We start from the raw sequence: 15126 nt of genomic DNA, 5'->3' as shown, positions 1-15126 counted from the left end.
CATATTTGCATGTGAACATTCAGAAAGTCAGATCACAGCCGCTTTATGACAGAATCCTAAAGAATGTGAGTAAAATGATCAAAGAGGGATCAGAGTTACACCAGAGACACAGCGCTCCGGTTCTCTGCACATTTAAGGCACTTTAATGTGTTCAAATTGATAATTGGCATGGCGTGGCAAGATAGTCCTGATGACTTTTTTCCTAAAGCAAAAATGTCATGAATTTGCAGAGTTAAAACAAAAAAATAAGACAATGCAAAAATGTGTTGTTTTGCTCCTTGTAAAGTAATATTTGGAGTCAGACAAGTTGGTGTAAGGCATTTTATTAGCCAGGTTATCTACCTTAACGAGTCTGCAAACGGCTGTTTATTTTACCAGCACACACGCCAACTCTTTACTTGCTGTCAAACACGGTTTCATCTGAATTTCTCATGTTTCTATTGTTGGGCAAACATTCTTCCCATTTGACAATCATACACAACTGACTGACAGCTCGCAGCATCAGATTGTGGCGGGGTAGTTATTTGATGCTCTATACAAATAGAGGAAAGCCCGCACTGTCTCATGCCCTCAGGCATTTGACTATTATTAAGTTAGTTTAAAATGATCTCTGGTTTGTTTCCCACCTTGGTGCGGTTCGTTTGTGTAGATGTGAACAGAGTAATCGCACTAGGGTGGAGGAGGTTGTGCTGGTACGGTTCTAAACCAACTCTAGAGTTCGTTTATGGTGTGAACGTGATCCAAACTCAATCCGGAGACATCTCCTTACAAGCTTTTCGGTACACTACTCAGATAATTCTGTCTAAAAATGGTACCCAGAAACACACTAATGATATGAATAAATTCTCCATGTTTTCTCCTGGGTCAGTACACAGCTTCTGCTTCCTGTATTTACATCTGGTTCTCCCGCCATGAACTCATTGGACCAATAAACGCACTGAATGTTCTAGCGTGGTTTTGGTTTGCATCAAGTTTTCTCGGATTTCTCTGATCAACTGATTCGGACCAAAGTAAACAAACTATAGGTGTCAAAACTTTCTCAGAGATATCTGACCAAAGTGGTACAAAGTCGCAATGCAAAAACACTTGAGAGTGCTAAATTCAGCTCAAGTGCCTTAAAAGGCATAGATGTTACAATAAATATACAAAAAAATTAATTAGGGCTTTGTGACATGTCTATAATTTATGAAATAAATTCATTATCCTTAACTGCAACTGGATTACTTTACTAATGAAAAATATGAAGCTTCCAACAAATAAGTCTTTTTTTATTATATACACTGCTTAAAAAAAATATAGGGAACACTTAAACAACACAATATAACTCCAAGTAAATCAAACTTCTGTGAAATCAAACTGTCCACTTAGGAAGCAACAGTGATTGACAATCAATTTCACATGTTGTTGTTCAAATGGAATAGACAACAGGGGGAAATATTTGGCGATTAGCAAGACACTCAATAAAGGAGTGGTGCTGCAAGTGGGGACCACAGACCACTTTCAGTACCGATGCTTTCTGGCTGATGTTTTGGTCACTTTTGAATGTTGGTGGTGCTTTCACACTCGTGGTAGCTTGAGACGGACTCTACAACCCACACAAGTGGCTCAGGTAGTGCAGCTCATCCAGGATGGCACATCAATGCGAGCTGTGGCAAGAAGGTTTGCTGTGTCTGTCAGCGTAGTGTCCAGAGCCTGGAGGCGCCACCAGGAGACAGGCCAGTACACCAGGAGACATGGAGGAGGCCGTAGGAGGGCAACAAACCAGCAGCAGGACCGCTACCTCTGCCTTTGTGCAAGGAGGAACAGGAGGAGCACTGCCAGAGCCCTGCAAAATGACCTCCAGCAGGCCACAAATGTGCACAATACTGAGCCTCATTTTGACTTGTTTTAAGGACATTACAAAGTTGGATCAGCCTGTAGTTTGTTTTTCCACTTTAATTTTGTGTGTGACTCCAAATCCAGGCCTCCATTGGTTAATAAATTTGATTTCCATTGATGATGTTTGTGTGATTTTGTTGTCAGCACATTCAACTTTGTACAGAACAAAGTATTCAATGAGAATATTTCATTCATTCAGATCTAGGATGTGTTAATTGAGTGTTCCCTTTATTCTTTTGAGCTGTGTATAAACGGAGAAAGGACTTCGAGCTGGACTTACATCAGTTGGCTGTCTTCATTGTAGGCCAGAACATGAGTGACATCCCAATCCCCAGATGTGATGGATTGCAGCGTGTCTGTACTGGTGTTGGGCTTCAGGAATAGAAATGGAAAAAGTACAAAAATGTATTTAAAAAAAGATGTTTGTTATCATTAAAAACAGGGCAGGGCCTTGAAAGAAATATTCAAGATCCTTTAACTTTAGATGTTATTTATAATGACATCTGCTCCTCCTCAGTTATTATTATTATTAAAATAATAAATAATGGTAAAATGTTGTGTTTATCATCTAAGAAATATTTCTAAATTGAGTGTATTGTTATCTAAATCTGAGATGGACATGATTTTTCACGCTTTTATTTCTTCTCATTTAGATTATTGTAATTCTCTTTTTACTTGTTTTAACGAATCTACTATCAGTCGTCTCCAGTTGGTCCAGAACGCTGCAGCGAGGCTTTTAACGGGAACTAACAGAAGGGCACACATCACACCAGTTTTATCCTCTTTACTTTGGCTACCTTTCAAATTTAAAATGAAAAGTTTGGTCCTGACTTTTAGAGCTTTTAATGGACAAGCCCACCAATACATCATTGAAATGTCCCTTATTCTTCAAGTCGCACTCTTCGGTCCTCTGCCTGGAACTTCCTAAAGGTCCCTAAGACCCGGTTCAAAACCAGAGGCAACCTGTCCTTTCAAGCAGTAGCCCCCAGGCTGTGGAATGCCTTGCCCTTGTCTCTTCATGTGGGCCGACTCTTTTGAGTCTGTCAAAAAGCAGCTTAAGACAATGTTATTTAGACAAGCTTTTAGTTAAATGTTCTACGTCTTGTTTTTAGCTGTTCTCACTGTCTTTGTATTATATTAAGCCTGTATTTGTATTTATTTTACCGGCATTCTGTAAAGCACTTTGTGATTTTTAGCTGTGAAAGGTGCCACCTGACACATGTAGCTGGACTTTGGACTTCATAACTGTTCAAGGCTTTTTTAAGATGTTCTGTCCTCGCTACATACAGCAGGAAAGTACAGGAGCGGCCCTCTCCTCTAACAGCTACCAGCTGCCTAGGGGCTAATGGTGAAGAAACATGTAGCTTAGATGATGCAGATCTTCAGAAGGGTCTGGTTTGTCAATTTAACTGGTTACCAACTCATCACATTTATTGAACACCCAGCATTGTATCTGAGGGTCTGATCACACATGGCAGAGATACCAACATAACAACACAAGGATTTATGCCTCTATTTATAGCATCAATACAGCAAACCTTCACAATAAGAGCCCTATCCATGTATAAAGGGCTCGAAGGTTTAAATAGCATAAAGCTAATTAAACCTGCTTACAGTATCCTCTCTGCTCATAAAACCAATGCTGGGTGCATTGTGTGTTCAGGCTGCATTACAACTAGTACCGCTAACAATAATGATGACAACATTTAGGCAGAAGTTTAACTAATATCTGTGATGCACTTATACCTAAAATCATAGTTGTATTGTTATAGTGTTACCTAAATGTTAGGTAGCATTAGAGAACTTTACCTGCGTGGTGGTGGGTTTTTTTATTTAAAAGGTTTGGAGATAGACAAAACAGATTTAAATCACTGCTTCAAGTCTTAAGAATATGAACATGTCAAATACAGGTCCTTCTCAAAATATTAGCATATTGTGATAAAGTTCATTATTTTCCATAATGTCATGATGAAAATTTAACATTCATATATTTTAGATTCATTGCACACTAACTGAAATATTTCAGGTCTTTTATTGTCTTAATATGGATGATTGTGGCATACAGCTCATGAAAACCCAAAATTCATATCTCACACAATTAGCATATTTCATCCGACCAATAAAAGAAAAGTGTTTTTAATACAAAAAACGTCAACCTTCAAATAATCATGTACAGTTATGCACTCAATACTTGGTCGGGAATCCTTTGGCAGAAATGACTGCTTCAATGCGGCGTGGCATGGAGGCAATCAGCCTGTGGCACTGCTGAGGTCTTATGGAGGCCCAGGATGCTTCGATAGCTGCCTTTAGCTCATCCAGAGTGTTGGGTCTTGAGTTTCTCAACGTTCTCTTCACAATATCCCACAGATTCTCTATGGGGTTCAGGTCAGGAGAGTTGGCAGGCCAATTGAGCACAGTGATACCATGGTCAGTAAACCATTTACCAGTGGTTTTGGCACTGTGAGCAGGTGCCAGGTCGTGCTGAAAAATGAAATCTTCATCTCCATAAAGCTTTTCAGCAGATGGAAGCATGAAGTGCTCCAAAATCTCCTGATAGCTAGCTGCATTGACCCTACCCTTGATAAAACACAGTGGACCAACACCAGCAGCTGACACGGCACCCCAGACCATCACTGACTGTGGGTACTTGACACTGGACTTCTGGCATTTTGGCATTTCCTTCTCCCCAGTCTTCCTCCAGACTCTGGCACCTTGATTTCCGAATGACATGCAGAATTTGCTTTCATCCGAAAAAAGTACTTTGGACCACTGAGCAACAGTCCAGTGCTGCTTCTCTGTAGCCCAGGTCTGGGGAATGCGGCACCTGTAGCCCATTTCCTGCACACGCCTGTGCATGGTGGCTCTGGATGTTTCTACTCCAGACTCAGTCCACTGCTTCCGCAGGTCCCCCAAGGTCTGGAATCGGCCCTTCTCCACAATCTTCCTCAGGGTCCGGTCACCTCTTCTCGTTGTGCAGCGTTTTCTGCCACACTTTTTCCTTCCCACAGACTTCCCACTGAGGTGCCTTGATACAGCACTCTGGGAACAGCCTATTAATTCAGAAATTTATTTCTGTGTCTTACCCTCTTGCTTGAGGGTGTCAATAGTGGCCTTCTGGACAGCAGTCAGGTCGGCAGTCTTACCCATGATTGGGGTTTTGAGTGATGAACCAGGCTGGGAGTTTTAAAGGCCTCAGGAATCTTTTGCAGGTGTTTAGAGTTAACTCGTTGATTCAGAAGATTAGGTTCATAGCTCGTTTAGAGACCCTTTTAATGATATGCTAATTTTGTGAGATAGGAATTTTGGGTTTTCATGAGCTGTATGCCAAAATCATCCGTATTAAGACAATAAAAGACCTGAAATATTTCAGTTAGTGTGCAATGAATCTAAAATATATGAATGTTAAATTTTCATCATGACATTATGGAAAATAATTAACTTTATCACAATATGCTAATATTTTGAGAAGGACCTGTAAATGTCAATAGTGTTTGCAACATGTTGGGAAGATTTTACTGGCTAAACTCTGTTTAGAAATGTCCTTTTCCCCTACTTATGGCATTGTTTTTTCTTTAAGGGGTGTGCTTTCATGTAGATAAGCATGGTAACATTTTTATTGTGATTTAAATTAAAGAAAATCATGACAGCATAGTTTTGCCACCCTTGGTTTAGAGAGATTTTAACTTTGGTCTCATCACTTTATTCCGCATGTTTGCGGTGTCCACCACATGGTTTGCTTAAATGAAACTTCCTATGGCTAAGCCAACAATCTTGCCGCTCTTCAATAAAGGCCAGATTTGCGGAGGTCATAAGTTATAGTACACCAGAGCTGTTGATCTCTGCAGATCCTCTAGAGTTGCCAGTGGCTGCTTCTCTGATATATGCTCGCCTTACCCGGTCTGTCAGTTTAGGTGGATACCATGTGTTGGTAGGTTTGCAGTTGTGCCATACACCTTCAGTGTTCAGCTGATGGATTGACCAGAGTGTGGTGAGATGTTCAAACCTTGGGATATAGTTTTACAACCTAACCCTGCTTAAAACTTCTCCACATCTTCATCCCTGACCTGTCTGCTGTGTTCCTTGGTCTTCATGATGCTGTTTGTTCACTAATGTTCTCCAGCAAACCCTCTGAGGCCTTCAAAGCTGTGTTTACACTGATAAGTTTCACTTTTGAAGACCATACATTGCAATGACTTCATATTGTAAAGAGGGCTAAATACATAAAGCATTTTTCAGATTTTTCCTATTTAAAAAAGTAATGTATCCACTTCAAAATAATGCACTACTTTGTGTTGGTTTATTGCATAAAATTCCATAAATCACATTGCATTTTGTGGTTCTAATGTGATTAATGAGGATAAGCTTATGAACTATGAATACTTGTGTAAGGTATTGTATGTAGCTATGAAGGCATTAAGTACATCTAAAATACTGCAAAGTAAGGCACTATATAGACATAAGAGTGGTCTAATATAGTGGGGCCAATCTTTATACTGCCAGTAAAATCAGCTTTTGGTTGAAATATGAGCAATAAATGGAAACTTTACATTTAGACTGAAATCCCAGACTGATCACCTGATTTTTCAAGTGAGACTGCTGAGTATCTTGGGTGGTAATATTTCTCCACTCCCTCCTCAGATGCAGCCCCAAGCATAGCCACCGGGCAGACGACTAGTGTCTAAGGCAGAGCAACTTTCACACTTTACTTTATTGCTCATTTAGGAGGAGCACAGCTGCTGTTTGTCTATTGCAGCTGAAAGCCTGGAGCACATTTATCTCCCTGCTGGCAGCAGTTACTGCACATTGTGCAGTGCTGCAGAGATAAATCTTGAGCATCCTTAAAGTGTTTAGCACTTTAATGTGGTTTATGTTGAAAAATGTAGCTTGCGATGGAGGAACAGAGAACGAGGACAGGTTTACAGTCAGTCCAAGGTCTGATTTTAACTTTTTTACCTTGATTAGAAAAGGATCTGCACTATCCATGTAGTGCCTATAGCAGCTGACGGGGGCTGGTACCCAACTTAAACAGTTATTAGGTGAGAGGCGGGATACACCCTGGACAGGCTGACACAGAGACACACTGCACGAATAACCATGCAGGCAGACACTCAATGCTACAGATTTGTTAGATAGATTACCCTAATGTCTGTTTTTGGACTGTGAGAGGAAGCCAGAGTACCTGGAGAAAACCCTTGCATGCATGAGGAGAGCCACCATGCAGTTTAGAAGCCTTACTGGTTTTTGATAATGTATAACATGCACTCTGCATAAAACGTAGCAAGGATTAAAATCCAACTATTTGCAAAATGTTGAATCTACAGAAGGTTGTTTATTTTACCAGACATGGCAACTTAGCTTGCTGCCAAAATTTGTTTCAGCTGACTACTTCCTACTGATCGTAAAGGTTTGTAGAAGTTTCCCTTTATTCAGCCTACGAATACAGCTGTCTGACAGCTAGTGCTGTCAGAGGTGTATGGAGGAGCTGTTCTACACTGTGAGGATGGAGAAAACCAAACACGCTCTACGTGGTTCTACTCATTAAAAGACACTTCAACTACAAGAACAGCATGGTGGATGTTACTTAAGGACAGAAACAGCAGGTATAAATGAGTTATCAGTCATACACTACACACATGTCCTTTATTGATGAGTGGCAAAAGGAAAGCCATTATCCAAAGAAAGCCAAAAAAAAGTGATGTTTGCAGTTTGCTAAAAGCCACGTAAAGGACACAGCAAACATATGGAAGAAGTTGTTGTGGTCAGATGAGACCAACATTTAACTTTCTGTACTGCAGGTTGAAAACTGCACCCTGAATGCACCATCCCCACACTGAAACGTCACGGTGGTAACATCATGCTGAGGGAGTTGCTTTACCTAAGCGGGAAACAGCGTGAAGATAAATTGAACCAAATACAAGACAATCCTGAAACAAAACCTGTCAGAGGCTGGAAAAGACTTGAATCTGATAGATGTTTACCTTCTAGCAGGACAGCAACCCTAAACATACAGCGAGCTACAATGGAATAGCGTAAATCAAAACATATGCATGTGTTAGAATGACCTAGTCAAAGGCCAAGCCCAAAATCAATTAAGACTCCATAGCAACACTTAAATAAATATTGTTCTGGGATACAGTGAAAATGGTTCTACAGAGTTTTGACTCAGTGGAGAAAAATAAAAAAAATCACACTTTTCAGATTTCTAAATAAAAATCCTTCAATTACAAAGCTGGTTGTAAAAGGAGAACATTTAAGCTATGTGAATACTTTTGCAAGGACACTCCTTGTGCATCATGCATGGTGCACAAATAGCCTCTATTTTTAAATATTATGATGACATGAATTATTTAGAATATGCTCATCTGAAATTGTATTGAAATGAAACTGTCCTCTAACCTGGGAGACAGACATGGAGATGTGGAAGAATTTCCCCCGGCCTCCTTGGGGAATGGCACGGGTGAAGAAGAGCTTGAGGCCGTCTTTAGAAAACAGAGGCTCCTCATTCTGTAGAGAAAGAAAGATTTTTCACGATATGATAAAACGGCAGTCAAACAAGTACTAAGAAACAGGCAAAAAAAAAAAAAACAATGTCCAAATTAAGATTTACAAATATAGAAATAATAAATAAATAATAAATGATAAACCGATGCTGCCTAAATAAAGTCTGTAGTCGGAGAGAAAATGCAAGAAAATAAAGCAAGTAACTCAAATTTACCAAATCAAACCATCAGTTTCAGAAATGAACCCCATAAGGTGTTCATCAAAAAGTCCAAACATGAGTTATAAATGTGTTCAACAAACTCACCTGCCTGTAGAGCCAGCCTTCGCTTTCATCTTCATGTTTCTGGAAGAACAGATTGCCAGTTTTCAGTCGACACAAGAAAACAGCCTCAGGCACAAATAGCTCTTGTAAGACGCACACCGGACCGTACCTTTGTGCAGACTCCCGTCGTGGCCTCACACAGCGTCAGCATGGAAATGTTCTGGGCTCTGTTCAGCCAGTTAATGGCCAGTTTGGTTGTGGTGGCCCACTTCACCATTGTCACGTAGTACTCACTGAAAAAACACAGTTAACAGCCCCAAACTGAGCTGAGCGAATACACCATGAGAGGGTAATAGCACTGAAACCTTCCATTACCTTATTGCAGATGATGGGAAAACTAAAATAAAATGACACATTGCATGGAAAGAGAGATTTGAAGTCTGCATAAAACTCTCCACATAGAGACATTAGATTTAGTAAGACTTAGGAGCACATTAGATTAAAAGGAGAGCAGAACAGACTGTATCTCATATTCACAGTAACAGTAGCAGAATAAAGGCAGAACTAATTTTTGGGCTAAAATGAGCATGTTCATGTGGAGCTTTTTCATGTTCTTTAGACTTAAGGCTGTTTTTAAGTTAATTTGAGCCAATTAAACTTTGTTCTTCTGCTTTATAGTGAAGGTCTGCCTTAAATTAAGAAACTTTGGGAACAAATTTAACCTTAAAAAGTTGCAATATCCCTTACATTGTAGAATGTAGTTGTGCACACACCATTTAGTCAGGATGTTACACACATCTGTGTTTTTTCTCCCCAATTTTTAAATGCACCAAAACTCAAAAATCTAATCTTTTCCCATCAGGGAACATAATATAGCCAGTTTCTAACAAGTCCCGCTAACAACAGCATTCTCTGGGTGTGGAAGCTGTTGATGAAATGATGGAAGAAGTCTTAAAAGTTGGTTACTTTCAGAATCAGAGAGTTGTTTAGAGATAGTGTCTGACAAGCATGGAGGTGTTAGAAGCTGTTTAAAAACAAACCGGTTAACTCATGCTGCGGAAAAAAAAAAAAAGAAAGAGAAACTTTCAACAGATAACAGGAAGGTTGAACAGACTACAGCAAAGCTGCTCCATTTAATCCTGTTGAGCTATGGAAATCTCAGAGTTAAGGTAAGTATAGACTACATTCTCAGAGAAAATATACATACAAACATTTGTTTTTATCTGTAATGCTAGCTGCATTAACCGCCAATATAAGATGCTACATGGAAGTTTAAAACATCAACTTCTTAAGTCAATTACTTTTACTTTTAAAATATTAAAACCCTGCTTTAGAGCAACTGCTCTCTGACATACCTAACATGAGGTCACCTCAGCCTCTAATATAAATTATTAATGATTGCTCATGCCATAAAGGCTAAACACCAATTTGCAAAGCTGTTCTTATTCATTCATAATAATTCTTCAAGAGAAATCAGTATCAGCTAAGATCTACTTTGGTAGGTCTAAGCATTCCAGAAACTGCATATTGACAATACAAATGGTCCCTGGCCCAGAGAGTACAAGGGTGAACTTTAATGGATGTGGCCAAGAAATACCTTCCAGCTGAAACATTTATATCTCAGGTGTTTTACTGGTGGAGCTAAAAAAACAACCTGTCTGATCAAATCAGTTTTCCAGTAACTTTGTTGGACAAAGTTGTTTAGCATGTTTGAAACACATTCTCACCAGCTGTGAGGCCTGGTGCTGGAAATGTATTTGCTGCATTAGAGACCAGGCAGCTTGCTGTTATTGATTTAACTGTGAACTCCGCAACATGTGCCTGCTTAGAAAAACAAGTTAAGTACGTCTGTTTTGAAGGTGAAGCAGTTCTCGGATAACTCGCATCCGGGGCCAAATTATTTTGGGGTAAAATGTAAATAGAGCAGTGCATGATAGAAAAACCCTCAAACATTTTACAATTCACAGAATGCTGCATAGGAGATGTGGTTCATCAAATAAATCCCTGCTAGTTATACAGTGAAAGTACTCGGCCCCCTTGAACTGGTCAACCTTTTGCCACATTTCAGGCTTCAAACATAAAGATATAAAATTCAAATTTTTTTTGAAGAATCAACAAGTTTGACACAATCATTAAGTGGAATGAAATTTATTGGATGTGTCAAACCTTTTTAACAAAGAAAAAACTGAAAAGTGGGGCGTGCAATATTATTCGGCTCCTTTACTTTCAGTGCAGCAAACTCACTCCAGAAGTTCATTGAGGATCTCTGAAGGATCCAATGTTGTCCCAAATGACTGATGATGATAAATAGAATCCACCTGTGTTTAATCAAGTCTCCGTATAAATGCACCTGCTCTGTGATAGTCTCAGGGTTCTGTTCAGAGAGCATCATGAAGACCAAGGAACACACCAGCCAGGTCCGAGATACTGTTGTGGAGACATTTAAAGCCGGATTTGGATACAAAAAGATTTCCCAAGCTTTAAACATCCCAAGGAGCACTGTGCAAGCAATCATATTGAAATGGAAGGAGTATCAGACCCCTGCAAATCTACCAAGACCCGGCCGTCCCTCTAAACTCTCGTCTTGAACAAGGAGAAGACTGATCCGAGATGCAGCCAAGAGGCCCATGATCACTCTGGATGAACTGCAGAGATCTACAGCTGAGGTGGGAGAGTCTGTCCATAGGACAACAATCAGTCGTACACTGCAAAATCTGGCCTTTATGGAAGAGTGGCAAGAAGAAAGCCATTTCTCAAAGATATCCATAAAAAGTCTCGTTTAAAGTTTGCTACAAGCCACCTGGGAGACACACCAAACATGTGGAAGAAGGTGCTCTGGTCAGATGAAACCAAAATCAAACTGTTTGGCCACAATGCAAAACGATATGTTTGGTGAAAAAGCAACACAGCTCATCACCCTGAACACACCATCCCCACTGTCAAACATGGTGGTGGCAGCATCATGGTTTGGGCCTGCTTTTCATCAGCAGGGACAGGGAAGATGGTGGTCAAAATTGATGGGAAGATGGATGGGGCCAAATACAGGACCATTCTGGAAGAAAACCTGTTGGAGTCTGCAAGAGACCTGAGACTGGGACGGAGATTTATCTACCAACAAGACTATGATCCAAAACATAAAGCCAAATCTACAATGGAATGGTTCACAAATAAACGTATCCAGGTGTTGGAACGGCCAAGTCAAAGTCCAGACCTGAATCCAATCGAGAATCTGTGGAAAGAGCTGAAGAACACTCACGAACGCTCTCCATCCAACCTCACTGAGCTCCAGCTGTTTTGCAAGGAAGAATTTCAGTCTCTCGATGTGCAAAACTGACAGAGACATACCCCAAGCGACTTGCAGCTGTAATTGCAGCAAAGGGTGGCGCTAAAAAGTATTAACGCAAGGGGGCCGAATAATATTGCACGCCCCACTTTTCAGTTTTTTATTTGTTAAAAAAGTTTGACACATCCAATAAATTTCATTCCACTTCACGATTGTGTCCCACTTGTTGTTGATTCTTCACAAAACTTTGAATTTTATATCTTTATGTTTGAAGCCTGAAATGTGGCAAGAGGTTGATAAGTTCAAGGGGGCCGAGTAATTTCGCAAGGCACTGTAGTTTCTAAAGGATCTGAGGAGATGTGTTGGTTAAAAGTTTGAAATGATCCTATAAATATCCAATTTATTCAAGGAGGATTTATAACGTAAAATGAACAGATAAAGCTGATCAACATTTCTCATGCTTTACCCAATCCTGGGATCATCAGGTCTCCTCATTTCGATGGTGTGCAGAGGGCCGTTAAGGTTTACAACGTACATAGTGATGACCGGGTTCTCCTCACCAGCCTGAACAGGACAGAAACATGAACATTTGAAATTTGTAAAATATGTTGCAGTCATGTTGTAGTAAGAGGCAGTATGAGTACCTTGGGGTATGGATACTCTTTTCCCATTGGGTAGGGTGATCCTGTGAACATTGGCAGCTCCATCTTGGGCACTAGAGTGTCATTGATGGTGGCGTAGGCTAACCTGGCTCCATCAGGAGACCACCAGTGGGCAATATGTGAGTGGAAGATTTCCTCTGGAAGAATCAGAATCAGTCAAAATGACAATTGCTTTTTTTGAACAGGTGTTCATAGAAAGACACTTAAAATTAGAATCAGAATCAGCTTTATTGCCAAGTTCGTGCATACAAACAAGGAGTTTGACTCCGGTACACTTTGCTCTTTTGTTCTGTTTTTGCATTACAGAATATACAAATTTACAATTTACAATGTACAATATACACATATCTAATAGAAAAGGTGCATTTGCAACATCTGTATGCTGTTGTTATAATCATTATAAGGAACTTGTAGTGCTCTTCAATTGTAAGACTTGGTATGAAATTTAAAAGTCTTTTGGCATTGATGTTCAATCTGAAGGGTCTGATCACACCTTAGCATTGGTAAATATTGGTTTGAACAAACTTGTGACGGAATGGTCTGAAGTTCACTTTATTCAGGCCACTTTGGGCCTTATACGGATGTTCTGAGGGTGGATGGGTACTAAATGGGCTTGGGGTCAAAATAGGCTTTTTGAGTCAACCCAGACTATAGTAGAACCAATATAGGCAAACCCAGGTGGATACTATAAGCAGCTCTTAGATTGGTCTTTCATGGAGTAACAAGTGAATCAGTTAAAAATGGGTCAAACAACTAGGACCCCAATGGATCCCACTGTGTCATTTGGCATTTAGAAATACAGGCAAACAAAAATCACCCATTGGGTTCCTTGAGGCTACACTTTTACTTAATGTCTACATTTCACCCCTTAATGGGATTAACACACAGAAGTCATTGTCTTTGGTCCCAAAAGTGCAAGATTGGAGATTATCACTCAACTAAACTCAATGAGGCCAAAACCTGCTATACTCGGACCTGAATTTTGACAACCACAAAATGTCCATTACTAGTATTTCGGTATTCTAAATGCAAACAGTCTTTGAACAATCTTAAGGACTGACAACTGGCAACAAAGTCACTTAACTGAATGCCTCAAAGTTGTAAAGATATTTCTTGGTTAAAATCTGTACATTTGCTTTGTAAATAAAAGAAGCCTGTTTTGGCAAAAATTTTAATATCACTAGATTTCCAGTTGAGAAGATTTAGTATTACTGATATTAAAGCCATTATTGGCAATGTCACTGTCCTTTTTGAGGAGAATGAATATACACTGCTCTAAAAATAAAGGGAAAACTCAATTAACACATCCTAGATCTGACTGAAAGAAATATTCACATTGAATACTTTGTTCTGTACAAAGTTGAATGTGCTGACAACAAAATCACACAAAAATCATCAATGGAAATCAAATTTATTAACCCATGGAGGCCTGGATTTGGAGTCACACACAAAATTAAAGTGAAAAAACACACTACAGGCTGATCCAACTTTGATGTAATGTCCTTAAAACAAGTCAAAATGAGGCTCAGTATTGTGTGTGGCCTCCACGTTCCTGTATGACCTCCCTACAACGCCTTTCTAACCGTTTGTGCAGACACGTGCACATTTGTGGTCTACTGGAGGTCATTTTGCAGGGCTCTGGCAGTGCTCCTCCTGTTCCTCCTTGCACAAAGGCGGAGGTAGCGGTCCTGCTGCTGGGTTGTTGCCCTCCTACAGCCTCCTCCACGTCTCCTGGTTAATTGGCCTGTCTCCTGGTAGCGCCTCCAGGCTCTAGACACTACGCTGACAGACACAGCATACCTTCTTGCCACAGCTCGCATTGATGTGCCATCCTGGATGAGCTGCACTACCTGAGCCACTTGTGTGGGTTGTAGAGTCCGTCTCAAGCTACCACGAGTGTGAAAGCACCACCAACATTCAAAAGTGACCAAAACATCAGCCAGAAAGCATAGGTTCTGAGAAGTGGTCTGTGGTCCCCACCTGCAGAACCACTCCTTTATTGAGTGTGTCTTGCTAATCGCCAAAGATTTCCCCCTGTTGTCTATTCCATTTGTACAACAACATGTGAAATTGATTGTCAATCAGTGTTGCTTCCTTATTGGACGGTTTGATTTCACAGACGTTTTTTTGTACTTTGAGTTAGTATATTGTGTTGTTTAAGTGTTCCCTTTATTTTTTTGAGCAGTGTATGAATGAGTGGTTAAAGAAGTCCTATTCTAATTATGGATAAACAGAGATGTGAACAGTCTCATTAGAAACTCCCTTTATCTGGTTAATCTGTTAAAATTGACAATACAAAGCTCTATTGCCATTTGTTTACAGTACATTTTCCTACTGACATCGTCAGTTCAATCTTAGTGCATCTCTCTAAATCCTACACACTGCATCACACAAAGCCCGGCTGCTGAGGTAATAAATCACAGCAGCTTTTAATTTCCACCCAACCTGTTGACCGAAACGAACTCTGCTACGTTCCTCGAAATGAACCATACAGTTATTTCTCTCCTGGCTCAACAACAGCACAGATCGTTTTTTGGCTT

At 40.1% G+C, this 15126-nt stretch overlaps 1 protein-coding gene across 5 annotated transcripts in view; it reads right to left on the bottom strand.

Annotated features, from left to right (window-relative positions):
• The window catches only part of dpp6a (dipeptidyl-peptidase 6a), a 383254-nt gene that overhangs the window by 32377 nt on the left and 335751 nt on the right, over positions 1-15126 (bottom strand). For all 5 annotated transcript variants that reach the window (XM_047349742.1, XM_047349744.1, XM_047349746.1 and 2 more), the window contains 6 exons: positions 12569-12723; positions 12391-12488; positions 8811-8934; positions 8684-8722; positions 8275-8382; positions 2159-2250 (listed from right to left, as the gene is read on the bottom strand). In XM_047349742.1, the coding sequence (XP_047205698.1) occupies positions 2159-2250; positions 8275-8382; positions 8684-8722; positions 8811-8934; positions 12391-12488; positions 12569-12723 (616 nt within the window). The remainder of the gene's footprint in view (positions 1-2158; positions 2251-8274; positions 8383-8683; positions 8723-8810; positions 8935-12390; positions 12489-12568; positions 12724-15126) is intronic.

Source organism: Girardinichthys multiradiatus, chromosome 21 (genome assembly GCF_021462225.1).
Source record: "Girardinichthys multiradiatus isolate DD_20200921_A chromosome 21, DD_fGirMul_XY1, whole genome shotgun sequence".
NCBI lineage: Eukaryota > Metazoa > Chordata > Actinopteri > Cyprinodontiformes > Goodeidae > Girardinichthys > Girardinichthys multiradiatus.
Note: the sequence above shows the minus strand (reverse complement) of the source record. Positions and strands in the feature narration are given on the sequence as shown.